This window comes from Ptychodera flava, chromosome 22 (genome assembly GCF_041260155.1).
Source record: "Ptychodera flava strain L36383 chromosome 22, AS_Pfla_20210202, whole genome shotgun sequence".
NCBI lineage: Eukaryota > Metazoa > Hemichordata > Enteropneusta > Ptychoderidae > Ptychodera > Ptychodera flava.
This window is the reverse complement of record NC_091949.1, coordinates 18,332,155-18,354,670: the sequence shown is the minus strand read 5'-3', so window position 1 is coordinate 18,354,670 and position 22,516 is coordinate 18,332,155. Positions and strand designations below refer to the sequence as shown.

Below are 22,516 nucleotides of genomic sequence, written 5' to 3'. Positions count from 1 at the left end.
GTGAGCACCATTAGAAAGTGTTCCAGACTTAGTAATCTGTCTCAGTACCATTAATAATTCAGACTGACGATGGATCAATATTTGAACTGGAGACATAAACATTTTCTCCGTTTTAAGGAACACCCTTTGCTTGTTTACTTAGCAATACATAGCAAATATTAAGCCACTAAATGACTAAGTTTTGCTTCTCAAAAACTGTTACAGAAAGCATTTTTTGATTGAGATTTGTTTTCTCATGGAAAAAAAATGTTAAATGCGCCAATCAGAAAAAAGATTTTTCTTTGAATTTTCATCTGTCTCTTCGAAGAATTTTTGGAAAGCTTTGCTTATGAAAGATTTCCTGTTGACATAGTGCTGACCTAAAGACATGTAAGTTACTGTGGTTGTCTAACACAGAGATGAGAAGTACATATTACATAAATGGTGTTTGAATAATACAAATTTGAATGGCACTCTTTGAAACAGTAATTTTGTGGGGCGCTAATCACTTGTGCATATTACTTAATCGTGTCAAAATCACACGGATAATTGGCAATTGTAATGCCAGTCAACCCCAACAAATGTCTTTCTACAGCTGTTTCTTGTCAAGGATGAGAAACATTCATTGTCCATGATACTGAGTTTCATGTCCACAGCAATGAATATATCTGTACTCTCACAATTTGCTTCACACTTAGGAACACTGTTAGTTTGATGATTTATAACATTTTGAATGGAAATAAGACTTTACGTTTGCCAAGGATGCATTTCAAATTTTGTTCACAATGTATTTGATAAATCAGACGGTGTCATTCATACTGTATATATGATTCAAATTCATATTTGGTGAGTCACCTGGCACATTCCCGGTAACAAACTTGCACACAATATGATACAAGATACACTAATATATATACAGCAGAGGTGACTGGAAATGGGACACGTAATTAGCAAATTACCCAGCTGTATTGCAAGGCATATCGCTATTTCCCTTCGTAATTAGCAAGTGACTTTGTTAACTTGTAAGCGATATCGTTTTTCATTTCAGTCAGCTGCAGACACTTCGTGCATGTAGAGGGTATGTTGCCATAAAGCTTATCTGGGTTTGAGTAATTCGGTGTAGGGGTGGCTGCTTGTTGCTTCATGGGATTCAAAATTAACAAAGAACAGTGGACAAGCAGTGTTTAAACTGAGTGCTTTCAGAGGCGATAGCATGTTTTTGCGGTATACGTAGTAAAACATTGGTGATAAAGCAATATACCAAAATCGAACAAAAATTAGCTATAAAGATCAAGATAATCTACACTTGTGTTTTAAAGTCGTCTGTAATAAACATGTATGTGGAGCAACTTGTACAGGGGACATGGGTAGATTGATTTAGAAGTAAGTATAACAAGATTTATTTCTGCTGTCCACTCTAGTTTAGTGTATCACTGAACTGTGGATACATGACTTGTGGTCCTCGGTATTAAACGTTCATTGACTTACATTTACGGTAAGTGACATAATCACTATCATCGATGATATCATCAATGACATACCCATTGGCAAAATATTACTTACCAAAACATTTAATGATGTGATATAATTGATCAATATCACTATCACCAGGAAACAGTGGTTCTCCCGACAGCATTTCAGCTAAAAGACAACCAATTGCCCAAATATCAACAGCCCTGTAGAATAAAATTTAAAGAAAATTGGTTACCTATAATTGCAGTTTCCTTTCAAAATCTTTCAAAATTTCTTACATAATTTAACCTATTAGATTTAATGAAAATCAGTTTGATCACTATTCATAGTTGACTGAGAGACTTTCTGTTAAACTTTAAGTACAACATATTACAGACTTATGAATAAGTTATGACCAGGGCTCTTTGTTCAAAAAGAACAGAGGTCAAAGGTCATGTCAATCTTCTAAGTTACTTTGGCATTTTTATAATACTTCTATTGATCACAAATGAACTCTAGGGTCTTTCTTTTAAATACCATTACGTCCATAGATAACACACATTCCTGAAACACATTGCAATGTACAAGGAAAGCCAATCAAATGTCTATTTTTCCTCTCTATTTCACAGGAGAAAAAAAAAATATTTCTTTGACTGCTCAGGAAGCCAACAAAAGAAAGAGGTGAAGCTATTTCAATTTTTATTACAAGCCTGTACAATTTCCCAAAATAATTTTATGATATCGATGGTCTTATTACTGGAAGCATGTATCACTAGAGGATGCTAAATATAATGTATCTAACAAATGTGGTTCCCGAGCAATGAAATTACAAGAACACAATAACTGATTGCCTAGAGAAAATTCGATAGCGTGGAAGTTTACGGCCGAAGTAGGCATGAATAAAAATGCAATTTCAAGAAAATGTTCTTAAATTTATTCACTTCGCCTGACAAAACTTGACTTTCACGTCATACTCATAATTAAGCACATAACCTAATAAGTACATTATTACAGAAATTTTAGAGAAACTTTGCTGTAACTTTGATACCGCCCCCAACATGTTTTCTCATCAAATACACTTGTGAGGTTTTCCAGCACTGCAGCTGCACATCTACATCATTGGTAATTGGAGAAAATGTCTGATACTACAATTGCACAGTTTCGAACACAGCAAATTTGCTTTACAGGAAATGGATTTAAACCCGGAATTCTGATGGACCATGGTACAAACAAAAGCATGTGCACAAACACACATAGAAATGCATACATCATCATATGTGTTTGTACAAATTGGATTGTTTGTTCCGCTATCACATGATCATCTTGGGCGTACTGCGTCTGTAGAGCACTGTGCGTCCTTTTTATTCTGGAGTGGAACCATTCTTTGTAAACCCTTTGACTGGCAAAATCTTATTGTCTTAATGGTAAATTTGGTTCATTTAAACAGTTAATTCAAGTGGAAAGGTTCAATATTATCCATCATAGCCAACTGCAGAATTTTATTGACACATCGCACAAGAAATATATTCACAGAAAGGCAAAGATTTTAGAGGGCGCCATCTGAATTAATGAAGGTCAGCTTTTCACTGGTACTTTTTTTACAAATCTTGTAACGCCATTGCTAACAGCAGGGTTTTCCAAATCAAGAATTGTACAGATGTACCATCCCAGTTTTGGAGCAAGACATAATTTATTAATCTGTACAAAAGAATGCACTTTCACATAAAATAATATGCAGATCATGCATTTTTATGTAAATTAGCCATCCAAGCTGCAGAGAACACTGCAATAATATTCTATAAGATACATTTCTGACAAAAATAACGCTGAAAAATGAAAAGATTACGATTCCCTATCTGTGTTTTTTTTTAGTTTTATTACACCTGACAACAAAGGGACCATTTGCCCTCTGACCTTGACCACAGGTAAACAAATGAATATGACCATACACATTAGAGGTCAAGGGCTTAACAGCCTCTACAAAACTGACTTTCATCCAAGATGGTCTACATATTAAACCTCAGCTTTTTCAGCTTTTACAGGTTTATGGGTATTTCTACATTTCACCTCATGAACCAAATTGACCTTGAAAGAGGCTTAACTTTTTTAAACAAAAATTTTGGGGAGAAAAGATTAAATTAAAATAATTTTCTAATCCATCCTGACGGTGAAAAACTATGAAACGAGGAACCATAACAATCAATGGGAAAAAATGACGTCTGGAATAAAAAATATTGAGTATAATACAGAGTATTCCTATCAGTAAATTGGCAACAGTTTTAGCAAATATCCTGGATTGTTTCATCTGAAGTGCATGTACAGGGGTGGGTGGTGTAGTGCTAATTTACTCACCTGCCGTACTTAGTGTCACCTACGAGTAATTCCGGTGCCCTGTACCACCTGGTTGCCACATAATCTGTGTACGCCTCACCTGGCGACGCTAACGTCCTCGCAAAGCCAAAATCGCATATTTTAACGACACCTGATTTTGATACTAGTATGTTTTCTGGTTTAACATCTCTATGAATAATCTGTAGAATACAAAAGAAATAATGTATTAGGCATTTGATAGTCCTACAACAAAGCCATGACACAAGTCTCCTACAATGAATAAATTCAACTGACCAAATAAAAAACCACACTATAACATCCACTTTCACTTTTACAGGACAGGTATTGGATGATTTTGTTGAAGTTCACTTGACTTCAGACAAATTGATTGTCGTGGAAATTTCATTTGTCCTATTAAACACAGCTTCCAAATACAGGCGATGGTCTTACTCTGGAATAAAACGATGCGCAATCTTCTTCAGACTCAGTACACTCAAAAGATCATGTGATGACACAACAAACAAATCCATGTAAACAAATGGACATAGAAATACACATATTTCTATAGGGGCTTGTGCATTAGTTTTGTTTGTACCACAGTCCATTCGAAATCTGGCTTTAACCCATTGCAAATACTATAATTAATTGGAGGAAAGAAATTGGGTTTAACTCATTGTAAATATTTAAATTAATTGGAGGAAAGAAATTGGGTTTAACCCATTGTAAATATTGTAATTGGAGGAAAGTCCATTCGAAATCTGGCTTTAACCCATTGCAAATACTATAATTAATTGGAGGAAAGAAATTGGGTGTAACCCATTGCAAATATTGTAATTAATTGGAGGAAAGAAAATGTCTTGGCAAATGAGTTACATGTACTTTTTGCACATCCTGCAATTCCACTAGCTACCAGCATAAATAGAAAGAGTAAATACTGATTTCATCTTTCCAAATGTCATGAACGTTTTTCATTTGATACTGTTCTTTCTATATTTGACAATATCTCAATAGCTGAAAGTAGATGTTAAACTTTGCACAGCAAATTTTTCCTTCTCTCTCTTCTGAAAAATGTGGTAGGTACAGAGGAAAACAGAATTCACAAACCAGCAGCAAAAAAGCCATAAATTGTTCCTGTTCAAATGGATCTGTAAAGATGCATGGGAACTTAGCATGATCTGACATTTATTTTTTAACCACACATGAATGTAGAACGATTTGATTTTGATTGATGATTCATGAATGCCTGGTTTTCAAACGCAGCTAATGTGTGTGCGTTCATAAATTATCTCCTCAACTACCACAATACCAATGGGGTAAAACACACAAGCTAACATTTCACTTGCTGCGTAAAGTCAACCGAGAAAGTAAACAGATAAAGAAGATTTACAAGTGCATTTGCAAATTACAGCACAACCACAAATTTACAGAAGGGAACGTTAAAGTGGCATTACAGTTAATCCATGTTAACTCTATCACCCCCATTTCCCAGTCTGTGAATCCAACCAACATAGAGCAAACAATAGGATCAGACTATGTTTTGGTCATGAAAGGGTTCAGAAAAGTCTGGCTTTGAGTTATCTTTTTCTCTTCAACAAAAATAAGACAAACTCTTGACAAAGTGATCTTCTGTAATGTGTTCTAGTATAGATGTAGGTTATAACATTGAGTCACTATATATTCTGTGGCCTGTTCACCCCAAAGTCCCAATAAACAGATCAACAATCTATATTGATCACAATTGGTTAGGGTCAAACCATTGTGGTGATAGGGATCAAACCTAAATATTGGTGTAGTCCTATTGTGAGATTGGACATCTGCAGTGGGAAATGGTTATCATGTAAAAGGCTCCACCGTATGGGATTTGCCACCAGATATACAACAAACACTGCATAGTGAATCCCACACAACATCTACTGTTACAAAATATGGTATCGGTGCATTAACTCCATCTATTTCTACTAGATCTGCCCCCTGATGCGTTGCTTCCTCTAAACAATGCCTGCAGATTATTGAATTTCATCACAAAATAACTGGTTTGCCTTTCATTATTTGCCAACCCCCAAGATGTGAATACAAATAAAAGATTGTTAAATGAAAGAGATAAAATGATTTCTTGTATGAATATAACTATAATATATAACTATAATATAGTTAATATATATAATATAACTATAATTTCTGAGATCTTTATATAAACAGTGTGTGATATCTCACAATAAAGTGAATATCATAAGAAAGCCGACACATCAAAATGGAAACTATGAAAACATAGATTGCTACTGAACTCAAAAAATGCCCCGTTATGTCAAATCATGCCTTGTGTTGAAGCAAAAACCTCCCTGTATTACAAAATTGTTCTTGGATAAACACTTGGAGCAAATAAAGGAACTTGTTTTGTCAGGCAATACAACTGTTATCCACTTTCGCTCATATTAAATACTGTGGACATACTACAGGCCGACACAGGCTAGACTCCACGAAAGCCAGAACAAATGTTTACAGAGGAGACTACACCCAGGGTTAATAATGAGTAACATGTTCACTAAGTTTGTTTTTCTGGAATATTCTCCTCCGGTGAAAACTTTGTATTTGTCATGGCAAACTTAATCTGCATGGTCCAAGCAACCTGACACTGACTAAAAGCGATGCAGTTTGAACACCACGACGGGATCAAGAGAATATCAAACAGGTTGACCTTTTAATATAGAGTCTAACATTACAAATTGCACATTTTTTGAAAGGAAATCATGCTGATATGGTTTCAGGGAGATTGCAAGTCTGTGATTGGTTAGTGGTGGTCACATGACCTGGTAGAGAGATGTCGTTATTGGTTCAGTAGAAATCATGAGACTTTCTTATAGAAATGCAATTTCAGTCCTTGCACATGTAATTCCATTACCAAATTTGTTCTGCGCCATTAAATGTCACTGATACATATGGAAAATCACACCATGTTTTGCCAAAGTGAAGATATTGACATGATAGATTTACGAATCTTTATAGCTACAACCATTTTTAACACAGAGATTTAAATGTGACAGCTTGAAGTAGTAATGTGATTTGAGATTTTTGAGTGAAATTCACAATGACAGCAAGCAGACTTGTAATTCTTGTGTGTTTCTTTGCCACCTATGGCTGTCCTTTTTAATAGTCAATGCAATAATTACCATTTCACCGAATATATCTTTTTCACATCATCCTGCATTCCTCATATGAAACCTCATCTTGATAGTTTCATTTTGGTGATTGATCAAGCATAACAATCCAATGTCTGAGGACTCACTTGATAATTTGGGAATCCTAACAGAAGCGATACTGTGGGGGGAAACGTGCAGCACCTCTTACACAAAGGTAGACCAATACAAAAGGCATTATTGATGTGATAACCTGCCAATAGCAGATAATGTCACCGGGGAGATCTGCCTCACTATCAGCCATTTCTGATAAAAGACTATCTCTTGTTCAATTACCATACACATGGGAGATATATTTCCCAGTGTTGTCAAGTCTTCCTATAGAGAACCCTCAAATCACGTCATTGAATGCCATGAGTTATCTTGTCAAACCTCTCAATATAATTCCAGCCTGTATGTTCTGTGATTCTGTTAGACTGGATAGTGGAACTTTATCAACATCTTGCCGTTATACTATCAGGGACAGAATGATGCTAGACTGGATAGTGGAACTTTATCAACATCTTGCCGTTATACTATCAGGGACAGAATGATGCTCACTGCACTATGCAACACTGAACTTATAAATTACCACACTGCAGCGGAACTTTGTTGTATAAACTTTAAATGATATGATGAATGGATATTTTGAAGCCCTGGTAAATGGGGAAAATTCTTGTCGCCATGGCAGTCATTTCAAAGCAAGACCACTTAAAGTGGAGGATTGTAAACATACACCACACTTGCACTACATCTGACTGTTTGCATTGGACATGGTGTACAATTACAATCAGGCTTTACAAAAGTCCCATGACAAATGCATTGAATGTACATCCCTAAAGAAAGCCATATAGTGTAAAAGAAATTTGGTCTACATCATTTGTTTTTTGTCAACATTCAAAGAAAACAGACTGCCATGTTATGGTTTCTTGTGTAAACAAACTGAAACAAGCAAAAAACATACTCACATTATGATTATGACAAAATTCAACTCCTTTGAGAACTTGCCAAAGCACCTTCCGACACATCAATTCATCTAGACCATTTGGATACCTCTCCAGTTCATCCAGAACTGTGTGATCTACAAATTCAAAGACTAGGTATAACCGCTTCTTCCGCCGGAACACTTCTATAAGATTCACTAAGTTCTCATGTCGTAATTGCTGTGAGAGAGAAAATGAAATCAAAGAACATTAAGCAACGTGAAAACTTTACAACAATTCTAGACCCATGTTTAATAAGGGCTTAAAAATATATCTGACAGTGTTAAATGCTAAATTTGGTGTCACTTATTACTGAAGATCTGTCAGACCGAACAAACAACATTGATATTTGTATCTGATGAATTTCAAATTTTTAAAAGCATGACATTTTCATTTGAACATACAATTTACTGATACTTACGACTCAACTTATGGAATGAAACATGAACTGCTTGAAGCCAAACAGTAAATGGTTGGTTATGTTGTATTGGGACTGATGGCTGTTAGAGTCATCAGCACAGAGAATTATTAGATATTTGACAAAACACTAAACTTTATTAGCTTCAAGTTCTCACATTAACCTCATGCAGTACACTGTGGTATTACGTAAAACCTTTCTCTTTTATTTCATTTAAGTGCATGTGGACCTAGTGTGGAACTACCATGCCAAGGATACAAGAATTACCGAAGAAAAGAATTAACACCCCTTTCTCCATTTGGCTGTGGTATGACCCTATTGTTTTTCAAGAGACTAAGTCTGAACCACATTCAGAGAAACAGGGAAGACAAAATTCATGTAGTCGGTCTCTGTATGCACTCATTGTACACACCACTTTCTTCAACAAAACCTGCCTTTGTACAGGCTATGGATCAGTAGATGTATTCAAAACTACAGCATTGATGTTAATGTCTGTATTGAAGTGTGTAAAGAAAGTGCGATATAAAAATCATTATACCACATCTTGTTCATGTACAATAGCACATTAACTCAATATCCAATTGAATAGATTTCAAAGACAAAAAATTGATCTTATTATATGGTTTTGAAGACTTACAGGTTATTTGCTTAAGGCAAACCATTTGACTGCACCGTTGAAATTCAATTTTTGATTGTGCCATAATAACGAGATAATTTGATTTCCAATGTGATATGTTAACTTTCTCAATCAAATTGTCAATGATTAATTTCAGCATTATTATATGGAATACAAGTACAAATCTATCTCTGAAATGATGTACTGTACATTGTACATAACTTTGTAATCAATTGGACCACTAATGTACATGTGAGTTTTGCACTTGTTTGGTTTTGCTGCTATAATAACCTGAGCTCACTGGCATACAATATCCAAGATTGATTCTTTCGGTTGACTTGAAGGATCATTGGACTGTACCATTATCAGAATGGGGACAAAGACACTAGGATTGCATAAACAAACCATCTACCATGAGAAATATTATGCATCTGAAAACTTGAACTCACATGGTTTATTTGGTGCGTTACTTTAAAAATTCTACCCAATGCAATCATTCTAGAATACAAAGCCTTTGCCTTTCAAGTTGAAGATATCACCACACTGGTGACTATCAGTACTCCAAATTAAGTAGAACCCACACATGAAAATCTTTGATTTCATTTTGGATGTATCACAAATATTTTTCACAAATCGAGATGGCAAGATGTAATGTACAGTTATTGGCCACGTCAGGTCAAATCCCCTTTTCACGATCCTCAGGTTCGGGGACCAGGGAAACGCTGCACCTTTATAAATACCTTCCTGTCATCATTGTCACATTACACCAACCTCTGGCATTAGCTTTCTAAAGAAATACAACACTGTTTAGTTTCGGCTTTCTGAACGGGCTGGGAGAAGTGTGTGTCCTGCACAATGGAAAACCCTATCTGATTGCTGGCCCATTATTAGCTAAGACACCTCCCTACTCATGATGTTATTGATAGCTAACGGGGTTGCCATGACAACCATTGTGTTTCAGGAACTGTTGGTATTAAAGGAGTGTTAACAGTATACTTTTTATAAACTTGGAGATTCTTTTCACTGGTATGATTCGTTGCTTCCTCTGAAATTTACAAGTGTCCCTTACACCTGGGCGTACACCCACAGTCATCAGATTCAGAACATTTGCTAGATTTAAACATTGTGACATTGGAAACTGCAATTCACATCTAACACATTAAACAAGTGTAATCATTATAATTTATTTATTTTTGGAGTTAGTCAGAAATCGTAACATTTTGAAGCTCTACTGTTATCATTTATACATATATTTTGTCTGGACTTAGATATATTACTTGCATATGACGTTTCACTCTATAGGTAGAGCTTCTTCAAATACATCTAAAGAGAGAGACAAAATGTACAGATCTCAGTATGTTTATAAATTACAACTTGACCGTGGAATTTGTTCAATTCAGCATATACATAAGTTACATGAGTCTTTTTGAAAGTTTCTAGTAAATTAACTGGCCATGTTTAACTGGTCATGTTTTGCAAGTACACACATATCTCTTAGATGAAGGAAGACAATGATATTCCAACACTCAAAATAAATTAGTCGTTCAAATGCAAATGACACACAATGTCTAAAATCTGGTAAATACATGTGGGTGGCGAGAATACGAGCATAGCATTTTTTATGGCCAAAGAAATTTCAGTTCAACATGTTCAACTCTATATAGCTGTCCCTGGGAATTAACTGAACTACATGAATTTCCAAAGCTACAACAAGCAAGGACTGGACTGTGTATAATGTAACCAAAAATCCTAGTTTAAAATATCTTTGTGCAAAAGCCTGGCCCCGGGCCAAATCTCAGCCTTCTGCTTAGCATCAATCCATTAAAACTGTTTAACAATACCACCTGTTCAATTGCGCTCACCTTTTATTAGGAACACTCCATTTTGGCCTTTCAGATTGATGGCCTTATTCAATTTGGTTGCAAACCAAGAACAAACTTCAGTTTTTACATCAATATGGTACTTTTGTTGATAGGAAATGATCTGTCAAAGATGTCTTACTTTCTATTAACTAAATGTAAATTAGAAGTCTTATGTTGACCTATTACTAGATGCAACGTACAGTTATCTCTGCTTTCAGAAAGAAATTAACCTCTAACCTGTATTGGATGTGGTTACATGTATATTCTTGAGGTTATGAAAATATTTGCAAGATCTCATAAATTTTTATGTCATTTTTATGTACCTCAATTTATGGATGAGCTAAGTTATGAATCAATAAATATGACCATATCAAAGATGATTACTGTTGAAATAGCTTGGTCATAATCATTAAAGTTTTTTATGGACGACAGACCAATTTTTCTCTATGATAACATTTTTCAGACAAATAAATTTGGCCACAAATGTTGCAGTTTTACCTTGACTTTTAATACTTCAACATCAGTCCAAACTTCTACAGTCTACAATATATTTCTAACTCTCTATGGTGCCATCTTACTTTGCCGCTGGTCCAATATGCATTTCTTATGTGAGATACGATGCTAATAATGGATCTTATATGTCAATTAAGGGTAATGGCCATGATAGGGTTAGAGCAATCGTGCCACAGTCAATGTATAAACAACATTTCGATCTCATTAAACTTTAATTTTTAAAGGCTGGTTTTGAACTCGTGTTGATATGCTTCTTAAAATAAATAAAAAAATATATAAATAAATACAAATGAATAAATAAATAAGTAATATATAAAATATATAATGTAGCAGCACATATGTTTTATATTAGATGCAGGGTCAAATTACATGTAACTCCGAATGTCATATTCAAGAAATGAACTCTAGAAGAATACCATACATTATTATGACAATAACTATTACTTTTGTGAAACTGATTTAATACATATTCTGGTTTAACATCAACAGGATCTGGAGCACATACCGTACTATGACCTGAAGGCTGATTGCAGGAAAATGTCGTTAGTTGCTTTCATTTTCATCTCATCAGACCAGCTGATTTATTCAGCCATTTCCTGCAAAATCTGGTAATATTTTGAATGTCCTCTACAAAGGACAGATATTGTGCTGGACGCAGCAGGAAGCAAATCTCCCCTCAAGTTAAAAAGGGCCGTGTAAGCAACTGTTTTTCAATGTCACAATAATAACCATTCTCTCTTTATTTGAAAATACATTATTTTGCAACCGGAATTCATTCCCTTTGGGTCTTTTCACTTTTTTTGTGGTTTCACAGCTGACGGTTTTGCGTTCGCTTTCAAAGTTCAAACGGACGCTTTAGGACAAGCTGCACATTAACAGGGATATTAAATTATTTCCTGGCGGATAATGGATCTCCAGGAACAAAAATTGGATTTCATTGTGAGTGAGTCATAGAAAATGTGACATTTATGTCTGACCACCTGCTCTTGTCCTGAGAGCCCTATACAAGTAAAATTCCAAAGTACGTTTAAATAGGGTACGGTCTGCTGATTCTTGACTGACACTGAGAAATGGTTACAGACAGATTTTTTCAGCGTTGAAATTTGTTTTCGCTTATGTTTACCCTCTTCTGTAGCATTTTCCATGTATTCTACAAAAACAATAATAATTTTCTGTCTGCATTACCGATTTATTCTGAAGGAACTCACAGCATTTTGACTTCATATTATTTTTAAAACACAGCAACAAAAACATAATACTCAAAATAATGCAAACATTCTAGAGTTTGATGTGCATGTGTAATTATGTTAAGTTGTCTTGCTTACTGTACATAAATAATGAAGTCGTAATAAACTGCTTGTGATGCACTAATCAAGGTTTATAACATTCAGAAAATGAAACTACAATTACATGTACAGTGTTATATAACACTCTTTCTTCATTATATAGTATTGTAGCAGTATTAAAAAATATCTGCTTTGCTGTCAGACTCCATCGTCCCTCCAACAGCAGTATGTAAATGTTGGCATGTGACATTGCATGGGGAACATCTTGTGTTCAACACAAGGGGAATACAAGCCAGATTTAACCAGTTCACCCTAATTCTCTGTAAACAGATCCTGGAATACCATTTGAAACGATGGATTCAGGCTAAACCATTATGATGAATGGGTTGAACTAAACTGAAGATTAAGTTTTTTGAGTATGCAACTATTCTGAATCATAATTTGATGTGAATGTCACCAAACTGTTTTCTAATTTTTTCACAGCACAGACCTGTAAACACCTACACACGAAGGGAGTCCCTTTCTAGTTTCTTTCAAAGTTGTCACTCACCCGACTATGATTGATGCTTAACTGTTGTTCAAACAACAAACAAACAAACATGTTCTTAACCATAGAAAGGTGATGTTCTGAAATGTGATGTGATTGTGAATGAGAAGATCCAAGATCCGCTGATGTACAGTTGTATGTTTATCAGTATTGTTCAAACATAGAAGCCCTTACAACTTACAAGAGACAACAATTTACACTCAGTTTGAACAATGGGCAAGATTCATTAGCTTTGAACTTCACAAGTAAAAGTTGCAATTTATTCAGGTTGTTACAGAAATGGTGTCGACAAATACATCGGGGGCAGCTGATCTGCAGATTTTGAGGAAAATGTATCGGGCATATGTAGAGTCAATGTCATATTCTAACAAGTTTTAAAGAACATCAAAAATTTGGAGGGAACACTAAATGCTGTTCCTACCTACTTTCCCACAATTTTGAATTTCCCTTCCTCTCCCCACTACCCTCATCAGGTGACTGCCCTCAGCTTACCCTATCCAGCCGAAAGACTTCAACCCTTTCTTCCCCGTTTCCCTCTCCAGAAGTCCAAATATACCATGGAAAACAAGATTGATTCAACCGCAGAAAAAATGCCCAGTCACCAAAAAAATTTGTCAGCAAAAAACCCTTGTCACAAACAGCTGAAAAACCCTGTACACTAATGGTTGACCATGCACAGGCACAGAATGATCATTGATACAGGCAAATAGCAGACATGATTACGTTTTACTGCACTACATGTTATTAGGTTCCATAAATAATCATAACAATTCACACAATGTTAAAAGCTTTCCTCTCATAATATCACTTAGTCTTTCATTTGTTGAATAATTTTATATCATTTATCCTGTTGCCTAACATCAAAGCACACTCGTTTCTCTTGACAACTCTAAATACTCTGTGAGTCCTCAAGCTAATAGTGTCCGTAATATTATCCAGATGGTACAAATAGTCACTTTAAAACTTTTAATAATTGTTAATCTCATTTATTTCTTTTTTAAAGGTAGTATGCGCCTCGAAAGTGAAAGACTTCAACTTTTGCTCAAATTTTCCTTTCAACCATTCTCTTTCAAAATCGAGAATAAAAATCGGAGGTCACGGTGCAAATTTTGATACTAGAGAAACACATCAACCCAAGATTTACCGATATTTGAAATTCAAAATGGCTGCCATCCCTGTGTTAACTATATGGAGAAAAAATAAAAATTTTGATTTTCAAAAAAACTAAGTCAGAGAAAGTTTTTCTCTCTTCAAGAGCTTCAAAATGAGCCCCAACAAGTGGTAGATCAGAAAAGAATTGTAAAAGTTTTAGAGTCCGAATATCTGTCCCTGAGGCGCGATCTACCTTAAGGCAATAACAGAACTACCCTCTTTTTATACATTTTCTAAACACATCTTGATCTGTTTTATCAGAAATTTGCAGCAGTAATGGTATGAAAATGGAAAATTAAAGATATACTTGGCTATTTTCCAAAATTTAAACAGGCAAAATCTCAAGTATTGTCATGTACAATAATGGTTTTGCCTTATGAAACTTTAAACAATTCATTTACAACATAAAATTAAAAACCACGAGATGAAAGTAAAATAATGTACATTTGCTGCATTATCGTAAGCTTGGTAATTCTATTTTGGAGTTTTCCCGCTCTTTTTTGCATCAAGAACACCTGTACACCTAATAGATAAACCGATATACACTACCAGCATGACCTGGTTCCATTGACAGCCATTATACATGTACATATACTGGCAATTAAAATAACTGGGTTAGAATGCCGGGAGCGTGTTAGCAGACGGTGCTTGATATATTCAAAAGTTAAACTCTCCTGCAATTTATCATGTCATGGAAATGGTTTCATGAGAACAACCATTAAAACTGGTGACCTTGCGTGTGCACAGCAGAGGTTTAATTTTCATCAAAGGATCAGAACATGGCTGAATACACAGTTTAACTGATTGGCTAAGCCAACTGGAAGAATCCACATTCCATGTGGACAATCTGAGCTGAAAGTGTTCAGGAGGAAAATTTGTTTGTTGATTCAGATACACATGGCCCACAAACCTGTCACCAGACACAAAATCCTAGCTTACCTAGGCTTCGTACATACACTGTATAAAAAATCATACATGCACATGTTCTATTGCATTCAGGAACACTACATTTGCACCCCCAGTTTATCATGAGAGAAAAAATGTCATTGGATAACTTCATGTACAGTGACCAATCAACAGTCTCCTTTTATACTATGATGAGCAAAAAAAAAATTAAATCACATACAGATACTCAGTGCATCATGAGAGACACAATGTCATTGGCTAGCTTCACAAACATAGGTCGATTGTAAGTCTTTAGTCTTTTTAACATTACTGTTTGTTGAACCCAGTGGTTGACTAAAAAAACAAAATTTCAAATAAACATAAACAAAATCAGGGACTGATGTTTTAAGAGCATCTGGTAACACCTGGGTCTACATTCAAAAAATAAATAATTTGTTTTCTCTGAGGCATTGACCTTAAATGCACTTTTTGATAAATGATATGTTTTCACAAACTGTTGTCGGCAAGCAGCACCAAGGAAACATTAGTCCTCATGTTACGCACTTTCAATTCTTCAAATTGAATGCACAGACAGTTGACCTAAACGTATTGCCACACCAGCCAGAAACTGTTTAATGGTGCCGCAGATTTTGGCTGAACTAAATTTGAAAGTCTATCAGCTTCTGCTCTTTTGATAAAATGCTAACAAATTTCGAGCAAGTACCTTGATTTTACATCAAATTGATATAAACACACTGATCAAGAAATCTCACTGCAAATAAAATAAATTCATAGAACCTAACTTTTCTTAACAACAAACTAAATAATATCAATAATACCATGATAATGCTATTTTTTCATTTAGAAAATGGTTATATGTGCAACCCTCCTCATACCTGTCTTAGAATTGACCGGCAAGCACAGGTCTGTGTTACACCTGTCAGTCCTATCCAATTACAAAATCAAAGGATCCCATGCATACAAGCATTGCACACCCTCTATTCAGGGTCACTTCTGCTCCTTATGCGCTTGGAGTCCCTACAATATCACAATAGAGCTCGTACAATGGCAACGGCACTTGAATAGCTTCAGATCACTCCAGAATGGAATGACTGCACTTTCTAAAACTCATAGTGGTGCATCATTTCAAGCCCATTTCCCTGTATGTACATTCACCTACCATACTGAAAACAGTGTGGGATTCACCTGAACGTGTTCCCATTAACATGACATAAACTCTTTTGACACCTGTGTGATCGATGTATAAAATTTCCTGAAGATTGCACGAATCTCTCGATTATCCTTTGTACCCGACTACACTGATTGCCGGAAATTCCTGATGTTATTCTACCTGTATTCATAGTATGTTTGGTATACTAGGATGTGATTGTCATGGGGGCTAAGTGCAGCAGTGAAATTCTTTATTCAGTGAAAAAACTGCATTCACTGTGTATCATAGCTTTGGTTTATGACTGCTATCATAACTGCTATCATACCAAAATGAACAGCTGTATGTATAGAAATTTATGAAAGTAATAAAATTTGAAATTTTCAAATGCAGCCTTGTTGACTTGAGTTTTCTCCCTTGCTGCTGATGTCTCAGCTATCTAATTTGCATATTAACATGAGGTACACTGTGACATCACAGTGTACAGATTTACATAATAAAGCCTCATTTGTATATAACATCAAAATGTGCAGATTTATATCGTTCAGCATAAACTGTTTCTTACAATTTCAGAACAAGGGTGAAACATATTGTAGACGCCTGGCTTAAACCAAAGGCAGTTGGAAGGTTGAGCATATTACACTATAAAGGCTGGGTTGGGAAAGTTAAGAATTTTGCCTCAGTCAGGTGGTAGTTTTGTTCATGGATGCAGTTATATTCTAGTATGCTTGCCAGTTTGAATTTGACAGTTATGAGGTCACGGATGCATGTGAAATGCTATTATGACTGTACATGACTTCAAAATGACCGATGTAAAGACGCGTTGTTATTGGCAGTTAGTTTTGGCTGAAAGTAAAGGGAATCCTGATTTGAAAATGTTAAACTCTGAGAGACGACCTTAAAATGTTTGACTATTACTACTGACTCGTTTGGTTTATTTGATTGTACATACTCGTACATGCAGAATTGAATTTCCTCACAGTCACAGAAAACGAACTTGTGTCATGCCTTTTCTTTGTATTATACATTCAAAACATGGAATGCCTGTGGGCTGCATGTACTGTGCATGTAAATCAAGGTAGATGATGTAGCAACAACTCGATTGTACAATCGACCTATTGTGCACCTGTGATGTGATTTATAACTTCTACCAGAAACTGAATAAATTACAAGGCAGAGGAAGATTCACTTTAGTATGTATGTGATTAACCCATGCATGTAGGGCAAGACTTGATTTATGCATGAACAAACGTAGCATGCAGATTTGGACCGTCTCTACCTTGATGCTGGCAAAGGTCTACATTCCAACAAGAGAGGATGCCATAGAGATTTTGCTACACTTTTACATCATAAAGATTTTGTATATTGGTCTTTGCCAATAATTTTCAATGTGACGTACCTACAGAAGCGACATGCCTTTTCACAATTCAATATGCCACTGAAACACGAGTGCTCTCTTTAATTCGACAAAAATTTTGAATTGTGTGTAATATATTGTATTGATCGAGGGCCGAGTCAAGAAATCTTACTGAAATTTCCAAATCAAGTCAGAGAAGTTCAGAAAATCTTTGAATTTGGCAGGCAAACTGTGCAGAAATCAAGGACTTGGATGGTATAATAAGATTTGCTTGATTTATATGTACCCGGCATCCTCAGTGGAGGACATAATGTATAAAAATTGACAATTTTAGAAAATCTGGGTGAAAATTTACCTCAGAATTTCACACCTGCACTACATAACTCAAAATTCATTAATTCAGATGTTCTTTAATACAGCTACTGAAACGGTCAACGGAAAGTATAATCAAATTGACAGAGGTCACCTGGGAGGGCAAAGGTCAAAGTGCATGGCAGTATAATGTTTGCAACACAGTATTTATAACAATACCAGGTACATGTATTCATGCAGACAAGAGGGTATGGACTGGCTTGGAATTGACTGGCAATTACTCAGCTGCTACCGTAATCTCTATCTCTCATACACTGACAACCGAATTTGATCTGCAGTCAGGATAATTCACCACGTCTAATCAGAAGTTCATTACATTTTTTTTCAACTGAAGCCTTATCCAGCAAATTCTTTTAATAACTCCCTACTTCACAGGCCTCAACACTGTTGATGTTGTTATGGCCACCAAGGGGCTCTCCGGGGTCAAAGGTTACACAATGCACTTCAATGATGTCAGGGAAATGCAATTAATTACTGAGCCAAGAATAACCCGTCCTACATTACAAAACCTTGCACCTAATAAGTTTCCCAAGTGGAAAATCTAAAATCTGTTCCGTGCAATCTAAGATCTCTTGATATACCCAAGGAATAAATTGGAAATTTTATCGACAATGCAAATATTATAGTGCTTGAATTTTACAGTTAAATCCCAGCTTATCACTTGCTAAAATCCAATGTTCAATATTTGTACGCCCTAATGCGTTTACCCAAGAACAATATATGTTTTGATTTCCCCTCCATTACCCCATTACATCACACATGTGGAAAGAAACACAGCTGTGATAAAAGTATTCCTTGTACAGGTATTGCCTACTGAACTGATGATAAATGATTATCGTAGGGAAGGAATTTGATAACATATAAATATCACAACCATGAAATGTAAACATGAATCGGGTGATAGCAGTGTAAACAAAGAATTTTGCTTAATTAAATTGGTAATGTTTGATAACATACATACAACTCTGAGATACATATATGCTTGTCCGAGCCTATTAGCCTTTAACCCTTTGAGCGCTGTAATTTTATCCTGCCCAAATTTTAGTGCAAAATTTTACCAATTTTTCATGAATTTTTCTGTAATTTTTTTATAATTTTGGACCAAATGGACATCACATCTCATTGGCTACACTTTTTTCTCAAAATTTTTGGCAAAAATCTGAGAAAAATTGACTGGGGTTTATTATATAAAGGGGACAAAATTAGACTGGTGCTCAAAGGGTTAATGCCAACCTGTTTATTTTATCCCTATTGCCATGGTTGAACCCACATACAGAGATAACAGGTTGTAAATATGGAACCCTTTGTTTTCAGGGTGCAGGGCAGTCAAATTATCTTCTATTGTTACATCAGTTCCATCATTCTCACAGTTTTCTACACATGAAACCTATATTTTGAGGGTTTCGAAAACTTTCACCTAACTTTTGTACATGCTAAAACCAGCAAAGCTAATTTTTGCCTTGTAATTTCCAAGCATACAGAGATCTGTACATTTTTCGCTGGCTATTATACGTACATGTATAGTTGTACCTGAAGAAGCTCTCTACAGATTCCCTCACAAATGCGTCTCATGGTTGTGTCATAGTGTTTGCAAATCAGTAACCATTCACATGATAACACAGAGATTTTGTTTCATAATCATACCTTGTAAGTTGTAAACAATAGTAAAAAAATCTAATCCTATATTTCTTTAGATTCTACAGATAACAGATAGATAGACTGATATATGGATAGATGTTGCTTGTTGAAAATACTAATAGTTCCTTCACCTAGCAAGATTCATATTTGATAATCATACATAGTTTACAAAATCATAATGCATGGAAATGAACACGTAAATTATAAAACTATGAACATTATCGTGGCCTCTTGATACAATTAGTGAATTGCAATTAATCTGTAACTAGGGTGCCGACATACAATGAGCTATTATAACACATAACATGATATTTATTTTACCCAATACCACGAATGCTTTTGTTGGTAGTTACCATTACTGAATTACATTTGCATTTATGTAAACTTACTGAAGAAAATTAACCAGGGGAAGGAATTCTCAGTGTACATGAAAAGCAATCCTTTAAATTCAAGAAGCCAAATGCACACATTGTGCTCTCCTGCATCTAGGCTATGTGCATCCAGAAAAAAGTGTTCAGTCATCTTGTACTTTCCATAGATGAATATTTTAATTTTCTGCACAACAGGTAATTTTTTCTCAAGGTAACATACAGCTATACATGTCCACCACAAACTAATGGTTTAAGCCTTAAATTGATGATATTTGCAAGAAGTTTTGCTCAAAAATGCTATGATACCATTGCTGCTGACAAACTACAAGAACCGGGGTTTTTCATATTGCTTTTCTGAAGCATAAAGATATTGTATACTTTCTTCAGTGACTGACCATACCTGGAAAACACAAGTCTTTGACAAAACAAGGTGAAGTTACTTGAGCTAATATATTTTCTGTTTTCATTTAGTGAACATGTAATTACGAAAGACATTTGGGGTGAAAAATCTGAATGAGTTAGGGGGTCATTTCATTACATTTTGGTATGTATTGAACATTTCATGGAGCCTGCATTAAATATCCGCTCCACTTGGACATAATATCATATAACAAGGAAAACAAGCAATGCATACAGTATACTTTTCTTCATGTTAACGATTGCGTAAAAACCGACGATGTTTGTATATTTTCTTTGAAACGGGAAGCATTACAGAATGTCAAAACAATAAGCAGAATGTTATAGGTGGTTTATATGAGTATAAAGAGGATAATAAGAATTCATGGAATGGCAGTCTTTGATAAATGGCAAGTTGTGTTGTGGATCTGAACCCAGGCTCGTAAAGGTGATCAGGACTGACTTAAAATAAAAGGAAAGGGGAACTTAACCCAATATGCACAGTTCTTTGGTCTGAATCTATAGCATTTAGTGTGGTCAAATGGACCAAACCATATGCAAAATGGGGAGGATGCAATGATTGTTACTGTATTAGTGTGATTTTTCATTTCACCAAAATGGCAGGTGTGGACGAGGTGATCAAGAAGTCAATTTGTGATTTCACTAAATCAGAGTTATCTATCACTTATTGTTTTCATCAAGAAATCATTATTGATTGTTTTCTCGTAAGCTATAGTGAGACCAATATACCCCTCACGTCTCATGGTGCAGCAAAATAACAATGCAAATCACAAAATTTATTGAATGTGCAAACATGATGTCACCCGATGTCGTGATTGTATCATTGATTTGTTATTTCTACACTTGAGTTATAACGGTATGGTGACACTACATCACACCTACCTTACACAATCACATAAATTATGTCAGATAAATACCACCAGCGAAAAAAAAATGCAATGAAAAGATTGTCACAGAGTACATTCCTTCTTCAAAACAAGTGTGTGAACAGGACAGAAGTAAATATTAAAGCTATTAAAAACAATTTAGATATCTATTCTGCAGGCTAAGGTAAGGAAGATGAAAGTCTTGAATCTAATAAGGAGCATGTTCAAACATGGTGATCACACAATTATTTTTTCACTGCCATACTTGTTGCACTGACAATCAGATGCAGTTGTGTGTTTTTCATTTATATCTGTTTCTTGTCTAATTTAATTACCATACCATCAGGGGTACCTGTCATTTTTATTATACTATCATTTTTATACGATACTATTAAAAATATTTCACTTTTCTCGCTGTGAAAAACATGTAAATTTTAATCTTCAAAATAACAATACATCGACTATCTTGACTTACTATGTCTGTTCTTATTTGCCAATATTGCTAAAATTTATGGTTTGCTATCAGTAATTTCAATCTCAAACATTTTGCATGTCAGCTACTGCTCTGATAAAATCAGCAATGTTTGTTGTAGAGGTCAGAGTTGGGCCAATTAACAGATAAAAATACTTTTTAGTGTTTTGTGTAATCTGTGTCTGATGACCGTAAATTTTCTCATACAGTGCAATGCCGCATCCATCAGAAAGAAATACAATTCGCTGTTTTCATCATCAACACCTAGTTTATTTCAATCTTTGACAATATTAGATCAGTCTTTACAGGGCCCATAAAATGGTCTTATACACAAATGTTAGGATCTCTCAGGTCATTTATTGAGCGCATTTGTAGGATAATTGACGAATAAAAGTGTAAAACTGACATGTTCCTAAAGTTTGGACAGTCAACTTTTTCGTCTTTCCAAAGATTCAGAAGATTGCCCGATGTTTAAATACACATGTACTTGTATACAAATAAATTTCAAACCATGGTGACAATGGGCCAGGGTCTCTGTTTGTATAACAACCTCAGCTTGTTTTGAGAACAATTTCAGTTTTGTTTAAAGTCCGCTATCACGACTTTGAATATGAAAAGGGACCACTGCCTCCTGCAATACAGTCCAGTACTGCCAGCC

General features: G+C 35.2%; 1 protein-coding gene across 2 annotated transcripts in view; it reads right to left on the bottom strand.

Annotated features, from left to right (window-relative positions):
* LOC139122860 (cyclin-dependent kinase-like 2) overlaps positions 1-22,516 on the bottom strand; it is a 38,158-nt gene that overhangs the window by 11,892 nt on the left and 3,750 nt on the right. For both annotated transcript variants that reach the window (XM_070688676.1, XM_070688677.1), the window contains exons 3-5: positions 7,904-8,098; positions 3,784-3,962; positions 1,543-1,655 (exon numbers count right to left, since the gene is read on the bottom strand). In XM_070688676.1, coding sequence (XP_070544777.1) covers positions 1,543-1,655; positions 3,784-3,962; positions 7,904-8,098 — 487 coding nt within the window. The remainder of the gene's footprint in view (positions 1-1,542; positions 1,656-3,783; positions 3,963-7,903; positions 8,099-22,516) is intronic.